The sequence below is a fragment of the Eucyclogobius newberryi genome, unplaced genomic scaffold (assembly GCF_026437365.1).
Source record: "Eucyclogobius newberryi isolate DKJ021-1_F unplaced genomic scaffold, fEucNew1.0.hap1 SCAF_18, whole genome shotgun sequence".
In the NCBI taxonomy this organism is placed as follows: Eukaryota; Metazoa; Chordata; class Actinopteri; order Gobiiformes; family Gobiidae; genus Eucyclogobius; species Eucyclogobius newberryi.
Window position 1 is genome coordinate 25,034,148 of NW_027315812.1, and position 21,126 is coordinate 25,055,273.

Sequence of the window (21,126 nt, forward strand, 5' to 3'; positions counted from 1 at the left end):
CAAGTGTGGAATCCTCAAAATACACTTTAAATAAAATATTACAGATCACAACAGTCCTATTTTCATAACACAATAGTACATATTTTTTGAATGTTATATTTTTCACGCTAAAGAGTGTCATGTTTCACTTTAGACCATTAGATTTTTGAGGTTTGTGTGGACAATATTGGCTTTAAGAGGAAGAGTGACCTTTTTTGCACGTTTTTTTCCTTCTAAATAACACCAAAACTAAAAGATGATTGAAATACAATCTCCAGTGAAGTTTTTGTTCAGTCTGTTTCATATTTTAGAAATGCGGCATGTTTTTTTTTTGTTTTGGCATGACTCGGATGTTTGAAAGGGTTAAACTATGAAAAAGCAAACATTTTTGAGTTTTTTTTTAATTAAATCAATGATTAAAATGGTGAAAAGAAAAAACATTTTTTTTTCTATTTAATATGCTAAGGACCCTGTGTTCTAAAATGGCTTTAACCAGTTGAGGGCCTCAGGTTTAAACCGGTTTGGTTCTAGTACAGCTGTTGAAAACCAGTGTATTCCTGTTCTAAAAAACTTTCAGACGTAACATTTCCTGCCTCTCGTACTGTCTCATCTCTCTCTCCGCAATGGAAAGACCATTTTGTGCTCCTAAAGAAAGAAAGTAATGTTCCAGTTTCCCTTTGAGTGTAAAGTAATGATGCTGCATCTGCTCGTGCTCAGGATCAGGATGAACTGATGGTGGAATGGGCTCTGGTGAGTGCTGGATTTTTCCCAAAGTATAATAAAAAGATAAGTAAAGATGGGGTTTTAAGTCAAGCATCATAATCTTAGAGACGTGGCCTGGTTTGAATGGGAAAGTCTCATTCCAAAGTAAACTGGTTGTAATGTGCCATGTTCACCAGTGGAGGGCGCCACACGCACGAGCCGTTCCAACTAAAGGCCAGAACAGATCCACGTTCCGCTCGAGCTCAGAACAAACTGTCCCGCTTTTCTTATGTTTTTGCATTTATCATCTGACACCAACACAAGTCAGAGGCCCACATGAACGTCCCTTATTTTACCACAAAAATGTGTATTTATATATAATTATAGTTTAGATGTATATAATGTGAATAAAGAAGTAAGATGACGAGACAAAGTCCAGTATATTTTTTATTAAAACCATACAAACATTTGTTGTTATAAAAGTGGCTCTCTGGTGGTGGTGTTTTCAGACAGCTGCTGTTCTTGGCCCCATGATCCTCTTCTGCTGCTAAATCTACACAATAATGTATTTACACAGTACGTATAAAAGAGCACAATACATGTGAACACAAAGTAAAAAACAAAATTCAATGCTTTTTGCTCGACGGAGCAGATTCTTCTCATAGAAATGACAACATTTGTCAGGACAATGGGACTGTACATTTGATCATTCACAACTGGGTTGGCAGTGATCTTTTGAGTTACTGACAGGCAGATACATAAGGCACACATCTCACTGGAATTCCCCTTGTCTAAAGGAAATGATTCACAATCTCAAGAAGTACCAAAAAGAGCAAAACAAAAGCATCGTACCTCAAACGCTGAAGGTAAACTACACTGCAGAGCAACACCACTGTCCACACCACACTGCAGTCAAGACAGTGCACAAGTCATTTAAGAGCTTACAGAAAACAATATCAAATGTTTTTGATAAAAAACGTAACATGGTCACTGGGACAGTACGTGTGCTGTGGACCTGCTGGTCATTCAGACCAACAGAAGTACTATTTCAGTCTGCACCAAAGCACCAGTGACTTCAAGCCTCACTCCGAGCAAATGTCCACGTCAGAGAAGAACATAAACCACTGTATGAATGTACACAGTACACCTGGGGTACCTGACCAGTGCCTGACCAGTGCAGTACCAGGAGGAGTTCAGAGTCGGCTGGAGAGTTAATGTGACAAACACCAAGAGTAAATGTCTGAAGCACAGAACGCAAACAGATTCACAAAGCAAATACAGAACAGGATAAAGCTTTACACGTGCTGTTTGGGTCAGTCCTTCTGAAGTACATGCAGGTCAGAGGTCACCACCAGGGCACAGAATACTGTAGTGAGCTCAGGCTCATCACTGTCATACAGACAAAGGCTTCAGCAAATCAGCCTTCATTCCATAAAAGGAATAGAACTATTTATCTATACACTTTCTTACATCCCACACATGTGGGACGACCATTTACAAAATATATGGTTTGGCAATGGCGTTTGTACATTTGTATAAAGTGATAAACATTTGATAATAGTTCATATCTTCACATCCACCAGAGCTCAGGACCAGAGGAAGAGGAGAGGCTACTGCATGATGGCCAGGAACTTACTCTCCTCTGCCAGGCTGGACAGCAGCGAGCTCATGTCTCCTATGGCCATGTTGTTCAGTCCAGGGGCCACAGGGGCAACAGAGGCGTAGACCGCAGAGCCGTGAGGCGTGGTGAGTCTGGACGATGTCCTGGACAAACCCTGGAACATGGAGGGGCTGAGTACCCCCGACACCAGGCTGCCCTGGTCATAGTCCTCCAGTATCACCCCAAAGTCCAGACTCACAGCCTCGTCCAGGAGCCCCGCTGAGGCCTCCACTGTACTGGTCACCTGGTCTGAGGCAGGGGACAGAAGGGCCTCCTGTCCTGCACACTCAGACATGGAGCCGAGCTGATCCTCCAGCCCAGGGAACAGTGAGGGCTTCTCCACACACTCAAAGGAGAGCTGCCCAAAGCCCTGCTCCAGATAGCCATCGTCCAGAGCTTCCAGTTTGACCCCGGGCCCCTGCAGAGGCGCAGGGCCGCTGGTTCTGCGCTCCTGTAGATGCTGCAGTGCCTCTGGCCTGTCGGAGCTCAGGTACTGCTGGCTGCGCACAGAGTGGTTCCTGCTGTGGGCCGGAGGGTGAGGGGCGAAGGGGAGCCGCGGTGGGTGAGGCCCAGAGCTTTGGGACAGTGCAGACAGGTTGTCCATGGTTCTGTTTAACACCAGGTTGTTCCCCACGTGGTACGAGGCGGCGCAGCTGAGGTTCTGCTGCAGGTTCTGCTTCTGAGGCGGTTTGAAGTTTACAGAACCTCTCACCTCCATACAGGAGTGCAGAGAGGACTCGGTCTTCATGGCGGGGCCCAAATTGCAGGTGCTCTGGACACTCTGCAGCTCAGGGGGACACTGCTGATGGACCACCATGTTGGAAAAGCGTCCAAAGGGTTTGCGCTCCGCCCTGGACCACCTGTCACACCTCTGAGGGGACACGTCAGCGCTGCCGGAGCTCACCTCGTTCCACTGGACAGGCTGTTTGCTGGGACTTCTTCTCTCTGTTCCCTGGTGCTGAGGGAACACCATGCTGTGTCCCGGAGCGCCCCCTTGTGGCAGGTAGTAGTCTCTGTGAGCCACTCCTGCTGGGTCGTGGAGGTGCAGGTCTTCTGCCTGGGCCTGTGAGTGCAGATACTGGACCAGCTCGTCTGGGAGGATGCACTCGTCTCCCAGCAACAGTCCTGCTGCACTGTCCTCCATGGCCAGAGCCTCTAGCGCGGCCTGCTCTGCGATACTGGGGGCCACATGCTGCTGTGCGCCACCCTCTGGTCGAGTGTAGTTCTGCAGGCTGAGGCTGCGGGCTTCAGGGGCCGGGTGGTGGAGGGGGGGCAGAGGGTGCAGGTTGTTAAGGCTGTTGAAGCGTTGCATTGGGGCCACGCTGCCCGTGTCGTACACTTGGGTCCGTACAGGGTCACTGGCTCGGCGAGTTCCGGTCATGGGCCCCTCCCCGGGGTAAGGCACCCTCCTCCTGTGTCCCATGTGAGCACTGGTGTCGCTGCAGCGCTGGGGCCGCACCAGAGGGGGCAGCAGGTTGGTGCCGAGGTCTTCCACAGTAGCCAGGCGAGGCTTCAGCATGTTGGGCAGAGGAGTGGGAGGCGGACCCCCAGTGGCTGCGGCGTACTTGGCCTTCAGGTGGTAGTGCTGAGCCGGAGTCAGGCTCATTGACCCTCGGGAGCCCGCAAAGCCCACGCCCCCAGAGTACCCTCCCAGGCCCGGCCCTCCGCACTGACTGGCCTCGCTGGAGCGGCGCGACGCGTCGGTGGAGATGGGGTCATAGGAGTCTGTGGAGCTGAGGTTGTGGAGGCGCTGGTGGGTGGAGTTCTGGCTGGAGCGGCGGCTGGAGAGACACGGGGACATGCTGCTGCTCAGGTAGGCGGAGCTGGCTGCACTGCCGCTGCTGTCACGACGGTCTCGCAACAAGCTCAGCATCGTGAGCTCTGTAGGGCCCAGGTCTGACACGGCCCACGGCCGGCCCTCACACAGCCCTGCAGGGGACAGAGGACAGAGGGCAGGGGACAGAGGACAGAGGACAGAGGGCAGGGGATAGGGGATAGAGGGCAGGGGACAGAGGACAGAGGGCAGGGGACAGAGGGCAGGGGACAGGGGATAGAGGGCAGGGGACAGAGGACAGAGGGCAGGGGATAGGGGATAGGGGATAGAGGGCAGGGGACAGAGGACAGAGGGCAGGGGATAGAGGTTAGTGTTTGTGTCGTGTGGAAGGACTGCAATAAGACTTTTAACTCTTGCCAAATCACAACCAATCAAAATACTCTAAATGAGAGGAAAGACACAAACTGCTGAACTACTGAAGTCTATATTATTTTTAGCTCTTCTGCTTTCTTTGAGGAGCACTGTCTTCACAGTTGGTCATAGTTTGGCTCCTCACAGTCAGTGATGTTACATCACAGATGTCTAAACATAAAGGCCGTGGCTATATAGCCGCGGTGCGGTCAAATAGCCTCAAAACCCACGATTTATAATAATAGACACCTCGAAACATAAAAGCTGGTGTAAATGCTCTGGAGGAGATGGTACATGTCTTACCCTTGCCCATGGGTGCGGGCGGCGCGGGTGCTCTGGGTGGGGGTGTTGGGGACAGCCTGGGCAGTCCTCCGTTCACCTGCTTCAGCCTCTCCATCTTGAGGTGCTCCATCCAGCGGAGCGGCCGGCCCAGGCTGTGGCGCGCCTGCAGGGTCAGGATGGTGGCTGTGGCCGTGGAGACGGTGGAGTCCATGATGGGCGCTCCTTCCTCCTCACACTCCTCCTCTCCCTCCTCCTCATGCTCCTCCTCTCTCTCCTCGTCCTCCTCCAGCCCCTCCCCTGCCAGGCCCCCCGCACTCACAGCAAACTGGACTCCACCGCTGGGATAGGAGCTGACTGGGGACTGCTCACTGCTGCATGTAGACTGACCGCCAGGGCTTGGCTCAGACGCCTGAGGAGCACAACAACACACGGCTTTAGTTTGTGTTCAAGCGCATTTGATCAAAGGAGATCATAAATGAAATGTGTGAACGCACTCGGTCAGGGCTGCAACTGACCAATACTTTAGGAGTCAATTACAGCCATCATTTCCATTTAAAACACATTATAAACCAAATAAAGGCTGAAACATTGTGACTGAAAGCTTCTAAATAAAGTGGATTGATGAAAATGTATTGTTTTTTTGATGCTGTCTTTGTTGTAAAAGGGACCTGAGGCCTCACGGTCAGACATGATGATGATGATGATCAAACCTGTTCAAACATAAACAACACAAACATACTAATAACTTGAGTTTGGTGGAAGTTGATGGCAGTGTTTGGAGAGCAGTGGATGTGAGCACAGAACAAAGATGGAGGTTTGGACACAGTCACAGATGGAGTGGACCACGCCCGTCTCACCTGATCACCCACTGTCCGAGCAAAGAGGAGCACAAGCCAAGCAGAGGACGCAAGGGAAAAGCACCCGTTAGAACAGGGTTAGTACAAAGTGAGAGAACACTGTGGGTCACATGCACACGGGTCACATTATCTTATTCTTATTTATTCTTAAAGGTGGTATGGACGATTTTTTTCAGCAAATTTTTTATCATATTTCCTTGTGGCGTGGATAAATCATTTGTCCTGCCACGTATCAATCATAAAACGCACCTACCGCTCACCTGCAGCCGCGTGCGGTTCGTGCCGACGTTTCCGCGTGTCTAAGCGCATTGATCTATCATAATATAGTTCCCTCGGTGTACGGGGCAAAATGAAGACGGAGAAAGACAGTTCAAGCTGACGCAGAAGTGGACAGAAATCTACAGGAGACGAGCGATGCGATGCGCTCCGTTGCGCTAATAAACAAACGCACGTGAGTGTTGTATCAGTCCGCGCGGGAGAGTGCGCATGCGCACTTCCGCCTGCGTTCTCAAATCACAGAAAAATCGTCCATACCGCCTTTAAATTTAACAATCAAGTTTGTCCAATTTTGTTCAACACATAAAAATGGCTTTAAATAATAATTGAATAATTGGACTGAATCCAATTCCTCCTTCCACAGTCTGAACCGCCTGCTCTTACCTTTACCTGCTTTCAAACTAGATTAAGTGCACTGCCCTATTTGATTTACATTTTATAATTAACATTATAAAATATAACACATAAAACATTACAGGGCCAAAAAAATAAAAAAAAATAACACAATACAACTTGTTAAAAGACACATATGATGCTGATACTGTTATTTCACAACTAATCAAAAATTATAGGTCCAAAATACTCAAATGAAAGGTGCCAAACGTAAGTGGGGAGGCTCCGCCCCTTGTCTCAATGGAAATGTTATTACTTTGCCTGGAATGTTCCATAGTATGGCATTTACCTTGTCTATCTACCATTTATATAATTACAGGGGTTTTACTACTGAAGAAACACTGTATAACTACACCTTAAGTAGCCTTAATAAAGCATGAACAAAGACTTAATTCATAATCAACAAATGGTTTATTAAAAATGATTATTTCTACTAAATGAATGAGTTTGGTTGTTAATTGAGTAGTAGCCTGAATAATTCTTAATGAACTCTTTATTCATTATGAATTAAGTCTTTGTTCATGCGTTATTACTATTATTAAATGTTATTCAGGAGAAGTTAATATAAAGTGTACTGAAATACCTTGAAATTATTTTTTTTACTTTGAGCGAGCTCGCCTCTCCACAGATCTGACCTGTAACTTGACTTTACTGTGTAAGCGGGGGCGGACATTTGCAGTAGGGGGGGCGTGGTCTTACCATGGGCTTCTCGGTCTTGATGGACTTGACCTGCAGGCACTCGTCCTGTTTTGAGGTAGTGTGATTGTAGTCCCTTTGGTCAGTGTAGGGCCCCAGGGGCAGAGAGCCCGGGGAGCGGCCCTGCCCGTAGGCCCCTGGCTCTCGGGGCTGGGGGGGCCGTGGGTGAGGGTAGTCTCCGCGCTGCTTCTTGGTCACGTGCGCTTCGGGCCCGTGCACAGTCTTGACGTGCTTCCGCAGAGAGCTGGGGTCAGTGTAGCGCTTGGTGCAGCCGGGGATTTTGCACACGTACGGTTTCTGAACATAAACACAGTTTAAGTGTTTAAGAACCTTTATAGTTTGTTTGTTTGTTTGTTTTTACAAATGACTTCTAAAAACTCAGGAGCCTGAAGAAAACCCCTGAATGAAACAATGACTACAGTAGTTTACCTTTTAATCAAACATATATTACCAAAATGTTTTGAATGTGTAAAACTTAAAATATCACACATGTTCTGTTCGAGAGCCAAAGAGTTCTGGACTAGTCACAATACTAACGTTTCAAACTGATGAGGGCTGAAACTAGTTCAGTGAATTGCAACTAATTGGTTATTGAAGTTGTCAATAGTCAATAGTAATGGGATAATTGTTTTCTTCATCCCATTCATACTTATTGCTTAAAAATAAAATATGACTTAATCTCCTCAGAGACATGAGACTTCAACAATTCCAAATGGTTTTAATTTGGTGTATTCTTGTAATATTTGGCTCCCTGTCCCCTGGAGGGCCCTCAGAGTTCTCCGGGCCGTGTCTGAGGCGCTCACCTCGTTGGAGTGCGTGCGGTTCTGGTGCTTGGCGCGGTCCGAGGCGTTGGAGAAGGCCTTGTTGCAGCCTTCGTGCTCGCACACGTACGGCTTCTCTCCGGTGTGCGAGCGCAGGTGAGTCTTCAGGTTCTCCAGCCGCGAGTACGCCTTCGCACAACCCTCGAACTGGACAGACGCACACCAGCAACAATAGTCATTAGTTCTACTTTCTTTCTTTCTTTTACAGGTCCGACTTGATGCCAAACTGACTTTAACTTTTAACCGTATTTTATGTAATGAACACCAGGGGGCATGTGTTCTATACTGTACATTTGCACTGCATGATGTCATTAAGGAAACCAATGCTGCTAGAACCATGTCATTTGCCGCTAGAACCATATTTGCTGCTAGAACCACGTCATTTGCCGCTAGAACCATGTCATTTGCTGCTAGAACCATATTTGTTGCTAGAACCATGTCATTTGCTGCTAGAACCACGTCATTTGGTGCTAGAACCACGTCGTTTGCTGCTAGAACCACGTCATTTGCTGCTAGAACCACGTCATTTGGTGCTAGAACCACGTTGTTTGGTGCTAGAACCACGTAGTTTGCTGCTAGAACCACGTCGTTTGCTGCTAGAATCACGTCATTTGGTGCTAGAACCATATTTGCTGCTAGAACCATGTAATTTGCTGCTAAAACCATGTAATTTGCTGCTAGAACCATGTCATTTGCTGCTAGAACCATGTCATTTGCTGCTAGAACCACGTCATTTGCTGCTAGAACCATGTCATTTGCTGCTAGAACCATATTTGTTGCTAGAACCATGTCATTTGCTGCTAGAACCACGTCATTTGGTGCTAGAACCACGTCGTTTGCTGCTAGAACCACGTCATTTGCTGCTAGAACCACGTCATTTGGTGCTAGAACCATATTTGCTGCTAGAACCATGTAATTTGCTGCTAAAACCATGTAATTTGCTGCTAGAACCATGTCATTTGCTGCTAGAACCATGTCATTTGCTGCTAGAACCACGTCATTTGGTGCTAGAACCATATTTGCTGCTAGAACCATGTAATTTGCTGCTAGAACCATGTCATTTGCTGCTAGAACCATGTCATTTGCTGCTAGAACCACGTCATTTGCTGCTAGAACCACGTCATTTGCTGCTAGGAACCATGTAATTTGCTGCTAGAACCATGTCATTTGTTGCTAGAACCATGTCATTTGCTGCTGAGGCGTGTCATTTGCTGCTAGAACCATGTCGTTTGCTGCTAGAACCATGTCATTTGCTGCTGAGGCGTGTCATTTGCTGCTAGAACCATATCATTTGCTGCTAGAACCATGTAATTTGCTGCTAGAACCATGTCATTTGCTGCTAGAACCATGTCGTTTGCTGCTAGAACCATGTCGTTTGCTGCTAGAACCACGTCATTTGCTGCTAGAACCATGTCGTTTGCTGCTAGAACCATGTCGTTTGCTGCTAGAACCATGTCATTTGCTGCTGAGGCGTGTCATTTGCTGCTAGAACCATGTCGTTTGCTGCTAGAACCATGTCGTTTGCTGCTAGAACCATGTCATTTGCTGCTAGAACCATGTCATTTGCTGCTAGAACCATGTCGTTTGCTGCTAGAACCATGTCATTTGCTGCTAGAACCATGTCATTTGCTGCTAGAACCACGTCATTTGCTGCTAGAACCACGTCATTTGCTGCTAGGAACCATGTCATTTGCTGCTAGAACCATGTCATTTGCTGCTAGAACCATGTCGTTTGCTGCTAGAACCATGTCATTTGCTGCTGAGGCGTGTCATTTGCTGCTAGAACCATGTCGTTTGCTGCTAGAACCATGTCATTTGCTGCTGAGGCGTGTCATTTGCTGCTAGAACCATGTCATTTGCTGCTGAGGCGTGTCATTTGCTGCTAGAACCATATCATTTGCTGCTAGAACCATGTCGTTTGCTGCTAGAACCATGTTGTTTGCTGCTAGAACCATGTCGTTTGCTGCTAGAACCATGTCATTTGCTGCTAGAACCATATTTGTTGCTAGAACCATGTCATTTGCTGCTAGAACCATGTCGTTTGCTGCTAGAACCACGTCATTTGCTGCTAGGAACCATGTAATTTGCTGCTAGAACCATGTAATTTGCTGCTAGAACCATGTCATTTGCTGCTAGAACCATGTCGTTTGCTGCTAGAACCATGTCATTTGCTGCTAGAACCATGTCGTTTGCTGCTAGAACCACGTCATTTGCTGCTAGGAACCATGTAATTTGCTGCTAGAACCATGTCATTTGCTGCTAGAACCATGTCGTTTGCTGCTAGAACCATGTCGTTTGCTGCTAGAACCATGTCGTTTGCTGCTAGAACCATGTCATCTGCTGAGGCGTGTCACTTACGGTGCACTTGTGGGGCTTTTCTCCCGTATGGCGCCGCATATGGACCACCAGCATGTACTGCGCCTTGAAGGGCTTCTGCTCTCGAGAACACTCCTCCCAGCGGCACACAAACTCCTTCTTCTCCCCGTGGATGTGGTCGTTGTTGATGTGCTGGAAAAGAGAAGCAAATTCATGAAACCTCCACTAATGAAGTAGACTAGCTAGGAGAAGGCGACTGGTTCAAGTTGATTCTATGGCAAACTACAAATGAATATCAGGATCAAAACTACATCAGTTGGTAGTTGGTTGGTGCTGTTGGGTTTTTAAGGTCTTGTACTTGTATTTATGATCACACATGTCTCCGTTTAATGCCCGTAGTTCCTGAAACATTGAATAAGCAAAAGATGAATTTGCCTTGAATTCCACTATTGAGCCTTCACCGTTACTCCCATTCCTCCATCGCACCAAAACCCACCGAGGGAAAAAAGTCATAACTGTGTCCGCCTTGAAGTGGTTTTTCAAATAAAACCCTGTCACTTCCCATCACTCCGGGTCCGCGCCCCTTTGTGACAAGCGCTGACAGTTGTGCTGCCGCGGCAACTCCCAATCCCCCGGCTTAAGCGGAGGAAAAGGCGAGCGAGGCGATCCAAAGTTCAGCGCCAGAATCTTCAAATGCAAAGACCCCGGTTGAGTATTACACCTGCGTCTATCTGTAAGCGCCACATTTCTCTTTATTCTTATCGCTGTCCAGAGGAGTAATTGGTGGGTATTACAACGCCGGGGTGGAATAGTCGACATCTGGGTGTTTCAAAGTATCTAGGAGCGGTTCTTTTTAAGCTTCACACATGATATCTGCGAAGGTAAGTAGAGTTATTGCATTCCTCGGTCTCGGCTCCTCAAAGCGTCGCAAACGGGAAAATGGCAACAGTAAAGAAGAGGAAAAGAGGAGGATGAATGGAGACTTGACCTGGGGAGCTGTAGTGGATGCATTACTTCTTGAAATGGTCTTTTAAAATGATAAAACACGCAAAGGAAATAAAGCGTTTAGTGGCGGTGAAGAGAGGAAAAGTCTATACAAAGAAATGCAATTGTTATTTGATCATTTAATAAAAGCTTTTTCAACACAAAAATCTTTCCTTTAAACCTGCACTTTATCATAAAACAATGTCAAATTTGATCATTATGTTCTGTATTGCAACATTTTAATATACATTTGAAGTCAATAAGGTCAGTTTAATTATGGTTGAATTTACTAGTCTAACGTTGAAAACATTAATAAAAATGTACTAATAAAGAACCTTCTGTTGTTGCAGTGTATTTATTTTCTTGCAGTATTACGTTATATCAATATTGCAATCGTATTATTTTTGCGATATATATATACAAATATAGTGCAGCCCTACTTTATGTCACCATTTAGACTTACACTAGGTCTGATAACGCTTAAGATCATTCTAAAACTGTTGAGGGAAGGTCACATTCAGTATCAATACTTGTACTTATCAAAATCAGTCCAAAAATATCGAAAGAACTTATCGGTCATCGGCTGCTTTGGATTGTTAAACATAAGTATTGACCATTGAAGGGAAATCTAAATACCATAACCATAACCATTACTATATTGTATAATCAACTATATTCATTTTACGAAACTGTTTTACGAAACTGTATTAAAAGTATAACCAACTATATTCATATTAGACTGTTACACTTGGGTTAACTCCTTATACGCACAACACATAGTCCATTGTCCATTTGAGACACTCACTGCTCTTTTTGAGACATTCTCTGATAAGGACGGACACCTTCCCGGAGCAGCTGCAAACATCAAGGCCACAGTCGTGCGAAAGAGCTCATGGAAGAAGACTGAAAGGAGGCGTCAACCGTCATATTTTGCCTAATATCTGAATGTTATAAATATAACGCAGAGCAGGGATTTCGGCGCGTCCGGACTACGCCCGTGTAAGACGCCGGTCATATTTGCATGGGGACAGATGTGGTAAGCGCTCTGATATCTGTATTATTCTTGTACATAAGTAGGGATTAAACATCTGATTGATTTTAACTTTCTGATTCCTGTCCCTCTTTCATAAACGAGCACGCCAACATCATGAATTAAAACCATATCAGCCGATCTCAAGTCATAAGTTTATGTGTATTTTAAATAGCCATTTAAGTGTACTATAGATTTGAGTTTTCCCAACTATAATTCTAAATAAAAAATGTCATGACTACATTAAGTTATCCTGAATCTTCTGTTTGAGACTTGAGGACACAAAATCCAATTCATATATTTCATCTTGGACATTTAAAACAAAAAAACAAATTGTATATATTTATGTTTGGAATTACAACGCTTTAAAAAAAGACAAAGAAAATGCTATTACACATTCAATTCAAATATATATTTCAAGTAAAGGGGAAAAAGAGTGATGTTTACAGATGTATACAGTTTTGCTGCTTCTAAAATCTACCAATACATGTTTTCTGTAATTATGTTTGGCAACAGACTAAATATGACAATAGTAATAAAGCATTTCCTAAAGCATATGCAAACCCCTGAGGTGCGGCAGTGTCAGGCCGGTCGTGGCGTTAAACCCCAAAGAACAGCGTCCAATCCGCACTAATGTATCCGCAAAGGACCTCCATTACTCTCGCTTGACACTTTTTTAATTTTCAAGTGACAAAAACAAGACTAATTCCGGGGGAAATGATTGGAGAGTGTGTGAGCGCGCTGGACGTTAGTGAAGTTTGGCTCAGATTGATCTCCTCCCCACCTCGCTCTCTGCTTCTGTGAGGGAATCCCCGTGGCATGTGAGCGCCGTTCGATACAGCGCAGCGGCCTGAGAGCGATGTCCGGAGCTGGCACACTCACGCACGCACGCACGCACACACACACACACACGCACGCACGCACACACACGCACGCACACACACGCACGCACGCACACACACGCACGCACACGCACGCACGCACGCACGCGCACGCACGCACGCACGCACGCACGCACGCACGCACGCACGCACGCACACACACACACACACACACACACACACACACACACACACACACACACACACTCACACACACAGACGGAGCGTGTTTGTACAGATGAAGGAGGAGGCTGACAGTGTGATGCATGAGCCGTGGTGTCTGACAGAGAGAGGAAGAGGGAGAGAGGGAGAAGGGGCTGCGACAGAACCTAATGGCGTGATCTAATGGCAATTCTTATTGAATCAATAATCTCCATGCTGAGCAGACAGGGCCCGATGGTCGGCTAAATCGACAAACAGGTGCTGATAGCCGCGCCGTGCATTCATCTTCCCCGCTGCCAGCTTATCGGACGACAACTGTAAAAGCCGCCACCAAGATGGATTTAGGAGAGAAGCGATGGTATGAATCTGTAGAGCTGGAGGCTGCGCTCTGATGGCCCCTCTTCTTTTGCTTTTTGCTTTGTGATTCTCATCTGGCTCCGATTTTATGAACACACTTTAATGAGCTTTTAACAGCAGTGTTTCCTCTTCCTGACTTTACTCAAAGTTGTGTTTTGAGTTAATCCTGTATTGTCCTGTAACTGAGGCTCGAGAGCTCAGAAAAGTCCTGTTTTCACCTGCCCCCTAACCTCGCCCACATCCCTGTACTTAGTTGTGATTATTTGAGAGATCTAAACTCAGTGACACATGTGGAGTTCTAAAATGTCATGTAGCCACTTTTCAAAAATAAAAATATTTAAATATAAATGTCACTATGAAGGCTTATCAGTCCTGCAGTTTTAAACAGGAAGTGCAACTGTTTATGATGACACTAATGAACTATTTTGCAGTTTAAAATGAACAACCTGTAAAATGATGATCTACTTATGTTATAGTTCAATAAGCACCTGAAAGAAATATGTCAAAATGACTGACAAACTAATAAAACAATCATGGATTTACAGCATCTCAATTACAGGTTAACGGGTTAGTTTTTATGCAGAATAAGAAGAGAGGATGAAGGAGCCTTTAGCCTTTGTGATTTAATAAGTGTGCTTATTCAAATTCTTATTCTGATTTAAGCCCCACTTGAAGTTAAAAAACATTTAGGGTTAGAAATAATTTGTTTGGTTGGGTTTAGGGGTTTGGAATGCAATGCCAAACATTTAGGGAGTCGGTTCTACAAAACTGTTCATCCAACATGGTGAAGCCCAAAAGAAAGAAGAGTACGGGACATCTGAGTACGGGACATCTGAGTGTGGCTCTTCAGTGTGCTGCCTCCAGGCCAGGAGTCACCTTCCTCCAGAGGACACAGTGGTGCAAGACCCCTGCAGCTTCTACAGCACTTTTACACTTGGTTTGTGTTAAACAATGATCCTCCACACCTACAGTAATATGCAGGAGTAATTTGTTAGCCTATATATCCGCGGCGTTTACCCACTTTGGGATCCATCTCCACGTCTCCTTATCAAAGCCTCTCCGGGACGCGGCCTTGTGCATTAGAATGCAAGCGTGCATGAAAAGAGGGCCTGTTTACAAGGCAATTTCACTAAGCTGTGGGACCCGCAACACCGTTTAGCTTTATCAAACACGGCCTAATAAATCATATGCTCTTTTGTGATGTCAGACGCTTTGTGGAGAAAAAGAGCATGAAAACGGCAAAGGCGGAGGAGAAAAAGAGAGAGAAAGGAGGAGGAGGGTGAGGAGCAGGGGGCAGGGAGCTGGAATTGGCATGTGTAATTCAGCGCTCTTTTCATCTCGGTGTAAGATACTCCAGACAGATAAGGGCCTAATCCTTCTCCTGATCAAAAAAAATCTGCATTTTACCAATTAAAGGGCCGCTCCGGGGGCCAAGGAGGGGGCCCGCCTCCAGACTGTTCCCACTATAATCTGGATGTAACACCGGCAAGGCTGAGCAGTGAGCACGGGGAGAACAATCGCAGCACAGCGCCACCTACAGGACGTGGACCGCCCCAGACATAAACACACACTCTGATGAGAGAAGAACACACACACGAGGCCCACCGTGTCACACACAGCAGAGTACGGCCTGAGGAGGAGGAGCCCTGTGACCGGGGGGCGGGGCCAGTATATGTGCGTTTAACTGTAGATACTGTAGCTTACTTTATGTAGAATAAAAATATGAAAAGTAAAAGTAGATAAAGTAGTACTACTACTGCTACGATTACTACTACTGCTACGATTACTAGTACTGCTACGATTACTAGTACTGCTACGATTACTACTACTGCTATGATTACTAGTACTGCTACTACTACTACTACTACTACTACTACTACTACTACTACTACTACTACTACTACTACTACTACTACTAAAATAAATCTCACAAATTAGTGGTAAAAAGAATATCTGAGCGGTAACAGTAAGAACACTGTTTCGACAAACTATAAATGAATATCAAAGTGTCAGTTTTAGATCATTACTGTGTTAGATATGCATTTAGTGAGTTCAAAGTGATATTGATACTGATCATTATACTGTATTTCATGTGACGTTCCTACTGACATTATCTTAGATGTAATTTAACTGAATAAACTCTACACTAATAGGGCTCCTAATAATAAATAATCTATTACTACGACAACATGCATTGGAATTTCCTGTTCCAACAATACTCTTTATATCAAATACATTTGTCCTAAATTAATTGTCACTTCACTGCAGAGGACAGCAACAGTGTAAAATGGGAGTAAAGAGTGAGGAGAGACATTCGGCAGAACATCGAAGCTGAGTATCGCTCTAAAATTGCGCCTATATCATTTTTTTCTTTGGAACAAACATGCCTTCTCGTAGGTTTCCACATGAAAGACCACCAGATTAAACAACAGAGTACAACACGTGTTAACCAACGGTGTTTGATGAAACGACTGTTGCGCGGCGTTAGCATCTTTAGCCACGAGCGACAAAAGCCCACTTCAAGAGCCACATTAAAGCAGCAGCGAGTTAGCCTTATCTGTAAAAAAAAGTTTTTCCTTTGAGGAGGCTTGGAGGAGAGGTGGAGAGTTTGAAACGTAATGAATGAAATAAATAGTTTGGGAGTAAAATTGACACCCGCTTTGCTTTTGCTGACTGCGCGGGCCAGATAAGTGCGCTTAAATTGCGTCGATGCGATGTTTATCTTATCGCGGCAGGCGAGGAGAGAGCTTAAACGCGAGCGATAAAGGAGCGCGCGGCGGCGGTGGCGTGTCATGGTGCAGACGAGAGGGGAGAGGGTGGAAATATGCACCAAGAACAAGGTGAGGAGCGACGAGGGTGGCGTGAAGGCTTAATCTGGAAATTAGGCCAACTGCAAATAAAGATGTAAGAGAGGCTGCTGCTGCTTGAAACGCTGCTGATGAAAGAGAAACCAGCAACTTTACAGAAATGTAGTGCTGAGATTATGGATTATACAAATACAGACAAATACAGGAAAGGAAAAGTATCAAATATTTTTTTGCTAAATTATAAGTTGTCCGTCTTTTTCATGGAGCTGTGACGGAGGCATGTAAATAGCAAGAACTGATTTGTTTGTGATCTTGGGCCGTTTGCATACTCACGTCAGATTTACCAGATTCCAGGTCATTTAAATCATCTTAAAGCTTTAGAAATCAGACGAGAATCAGATTGTGGTGTTTATGTGAACATAGAAAGTGCCTTCAAACCGTTCAGTAAGTTCAATAACCTTTCTTTCTTTCTTTCTTTCTTAATTTTATCCTCTGGCAGATTTACATGTAGAATTCAATTGATTTTTAAACCAAATAGTAACCTTCAAAAGACAAATAATTAATATTACTTTGACTTTGTCTATTTATATTTATTATTATTATTATGCATTCTGATGAAAAAGCATATTTACACAACTTAAATAAAAATAATAATAATTGAAACTTATCTTTCGGAAGTGTAATTGTCTACTCTAGCAGATTTAAGTAAAGATACAAATAATGTATTGTAAAATATAAAATTTGGATGCTAAAAACAAATTGAAATGACCTTGAGTAGCTGTAGTGGCAGTTTTATTTGGAGTAAAACTTTCCCCTTTGGCAGATTATATTAACAAACTGAATTGATTTCAAGTGATAAAGTCAAATAATTTATGTTGAATTAGTCTGAACAAGTCAAGACAATAAAAACAGTTAATTAGAGTTCAAATGTATTTATTTTTCTCTTTTTTGTATAATATGTACAATAGGGATGCAGTGTTGCCCGGTGGTCGAGTGGATAAGACGCAGCACGACTCCCAACTATTTACTGCATGTCCTCCCTTCTCTCATCCCCCATTTCATTCTCATCAGTCCTGTCCAATAAAGCCTGCGAGCCAAAACTCCTTTAAAGAAAAAAACAATAGGGATGCTGAGCTACTTAAATAAACTGATACAATGCATTCTGAAATAAAATAAATGAGTACAATAGTATGTCTTATAACTTGAGACTGAAACAAAGAAAGTAATATTATCCATAATGGGACCTAAATTCCCTTATACCTGAAATCACATGACCAAAAACGCCGTCCAATTGGCTCGAACAACAATCCCGTTTTGTTTTCCCCCCAAAGCTATTTCTGAACAAGGGGGAAGGGGGTGCTCTATTGTTTGCTTGTGTGGAACCCCCATCATCAGTTCGAGGGCCCCCAACCCCCCAGCGTGAGCCACTGTGGTCCAAATACTGTACTTATCCCATTACAGGGGGGTGGGGCTGGGGTTTGATAAGAGCCGCTGAGGCAGAGCGCAGAGACTTCCGCTGGCATCTGCATGTGCAAATGAGAAATAAAAATGCAATATCTGCGAGTGGCGACAAACGGCCGAGACAATTTGGAGATAGGGAAAGTGGAAAGTGATGGGGGGTTTTGTGGGAGCGGGTGGAAGGTTATGTAGAAGTGAAAGAAGTCACCAGATGATTGTAACAAGCCTTAAAACATAAAAAAAGAAATAAAATGTTTGCAAGAATCATCATTTCATCCGTTTATCATTTGAATAACTTTCTCTTTCTTATTTTAGCAGTTTGGATCATGTTTTTCTTCCTGCAGAGCTGGGGAAGAACGACTTTGTTTTCCATGATCCTTTTGCTTGGAAAGACTGGAAATTGGACAGGAGTTCTTATCCTTGAAACCAAAATAAAAGCATTAGAGACTTCCTTATTGATGTGCGATTGTTTTTCATAATCTGTGCTTCATTGTATTGTTGGTTTGTTGTAACCCTGTTGAACTGTGCTGCCTCTAGAGTTTGTTTTATCTCAATGGGATTCTCCTCCTACAAGAGAAGACAATAGTGTAATAGATTGTGTACATTTGTTTTAAAAAAGGGGGGGAATTATATTATATAATATATTCCATTATAATGCCAATTGAATAGGGCAATTCATCATATTTCATGGCGATCAGGATTCAGTCATTTCTGATTTCTGATGTTTTGTGCTTTTAAGTGAGAAGGCACAGTCAATCCGATCCAACATGATTTAGAGCAGCGTTCAGACTTTGGTGGAAGAACAAAGTCTGTATTGTTTATGTTCAGGGAATTAATATCAAAATATATTTGTATTAAGAAAAAAATCAAAAACAATCAAAACATTTTAAACTATTAATTGACTAGTCACTAAAAAATGTAGTCCTTGTATTTTGATAATTGTAATCTGGTTAATCCAAAATTTCAAACAGAATAAACAACTGCTGAGTTTCATCAGTAATACACTTAATATTAATTAAATGGCCTATATATTTTCAGAGCTTTTAACCTTCTTATTAGCACCTCGTACATGTGCCCAAGTGTTTTTAAATTGATTCCTGCAGTCTTTAGCTAGAGAACAGTCTCTATCCTTCCCCTCGGATGAGCAGACAAACAGCACTGTTCTCTGCTTCAGCCCATCCTCCAGGAAGCACTCTGTACCTGTAATTCTTTGTCATCGAACCGAACAAAATCAAAAATAAATCACTGACTACTAAAATAATCGTTAGTTGCCACAGGTTTTATTTTGTGAAGCTGACCACATCCTAGTTTAATCTTGAATATTAGTTAGGTGGTGGTCCTTCAAACATCTTGTGACATCTCTAATCTTCACAAAGCCTTATGAAGCCTATACATGTTAGAACGGACATTGTCTTGTTTGTGCGGCCACCTGGTGCGACTACCATGCCGTCCTCTTCCTCTTTCCTGCGCTGCACCGTCCCGCTGCCAGAAACAGGGCCAGGAAGTTGTCAAGATCTTCAACCTTTGAGCCGAGCCCTTCAAACGCGGGAGGCAGCCCATTCCAAGCGCAGGATATCAATTATAGATAGGGGTTACCACCGCAGCGGAGGATTGCCATGTCAAGACGGCCAACAGACAGCTGTGAGGTGCTGCGATGGTTCTATCAGATGTGTGCTGATGGGTGTTTTCACGTGCACGCTCCGGGAGACGGCGCGCGCTACATCTGACCCTCTCTCGCTGGGATCATTCATATATAAGTGTGTTTTTTTCAAGTTCAAGTGTGCGTAGGTCGTAGTAGAAAAGGTGAGAGTAATGTTGGTGAATTGAGGGGTTTGTATGGTAGAAGTTGACATTTTTCTGTGATTGAGTAAAGACTAATTGACAGTTCAAGGTTATGATAGCATCTGGATCAAGTTGTAATAAGCTTGAATTTGTATGTGTAAGTCATAAGAACAGAAAATAACAGAAGTTCTCCTTTAAAATGGAAATTGTATTAAGATTTTGGACATTAGGCCTCAAATTATGGGGGGAAAATCAAATTGCGGCTCTAGATTTGCAGTTTTTACAATGAAAATTGCGTTAGTACGGCAGATTTATTTTAAACTTGTACAGGAGATTAAAGGAGACATATTATGATTTTTTCAAGTACTTACTATTGAACTTTAACATGAGCAGGTCATCATTTTACATTAAATTATTCATTGTAAAACTACATGATTGATTTAAAACGCCATAGTAAAATAAACAGATTCATTAACTTCCTGTTCAAAACTGTAAAACTATAGTGACATTTCACTGTAACAAGCAGAAAAGTTTTGAAAAGTGGCTACATAGTATTTCTTAACCTCCATGTATCACTGATTTACAGTACAGTGCAGGGAAGTGGGCGGAGATAAGGGGTAGGTGAAAACAGGAATTCTCTGAGCACTCGAGCCTCAGTTACAGGACAATACAGGATTACACCAAACATGAAGGAATCAAACTATTGATGAGGAAACACTATTGTTACAGGGTTAAAAGCTCATTAAAGTAGATTTTGCATCATATGTCCCCTTTAACATTTGAGAAAAGACTAAAATAAGAACTGCTTGAATGAAGGAATGTGCATGCTACTTTGTCAACTTCACACAATACCCGCCGTCCATCACCCACAGAGAGTAAGCTAACTATGAGCCGTATTTAACCACAGTACAGCGGTGACACGGCCATAATGTCATTAATATTTAGCTTTCCCAGAAACCCCGGGGCCCCGTGTGATGAGGGCCATCCATCTTTGTGCTGGTGTGAGACTTGTGATAACGGACAGGAGGAGGGCCAGTTCCGCTGTACAACATTAGCCCCACATGCTAGCTCTGGGAGGCAGGCTTAAAGCGCAGAGTCAGTTAGCCGCCGCCGTGCGCTACTCACTCCAGCTTTTTGAGCCCATTACTGCAGCGTGTGGATCCAATCCGGAGTCCAGCCGCGGTATCAGTCACTGCCAGTGGCTCTAGAGTCCAGGCCCCAGTGATGCACAGCAAGGCCAGATAGACAGAGGCGCGGCCTGGGCTGGTTAAAGGTTGTTTGCTTGTGTGTGTGTACTCACTTGGACTAGCTGGTCTTGTGTGTCGAACTCGCGGCAGCAGTTCTCCCAGTGACAGTTCGTCTCATAGACCACTTCAGGCTCCTGTTTGCTCTCGTCCTTGTCTCCCTCCTCCTTCACCAGCGTCATGCCGTCAGGATGGTCCTGCAAAAGGACAAAAGGAGAGGAAAAGAGACAATTTTACAGAAGAGCAAAAAAAGA

At 44.3% G+C, this 21,126-nt stretch overlaps 1 protein-coding gene across 1 annotated transcript in view; it reads right to left on the reverse strand.

Moving 5' to 3' along the window:
* Positions 1–1,115: 1,115 nt before the first annotated feature.
* The window catches only part of gli3 (GLI family zinc finger 3), a 127,090-nt gene continuing 107,079 nt past the window's right edge, over positions 1,116–21,126 (reverse strand). The window contains exons 10-15 of the mRNA XM_072451161.1: positions 20,929–21,069; positions 10,210–10,359; positions 7,834–7,998; positions 7,034–7,327; positions 4,830–5,217; positions 1,116–4,270 (exon numbers count right to left, since the gene is read on the reverse strand). Of these exons, the coding sequence (XP_072307262.1) occupies positions 2,292–4,270; positions 4,830–5,217; positions 7,034–7,327; positions 7,834–7,998; positions 10,210–10,359; positions 20,929–21,069 (3,117 nt within the window). The 3' untranslated portion in view covers positions 1,116–2,291. The remainder of the gene's footprint in view (positions 4,271–4,829; positions 5,218–7,033; positions 7,328–7,833; positions 7,999–10,209; positions 10,360–20,928; positions 21,070–21,126) is intronic.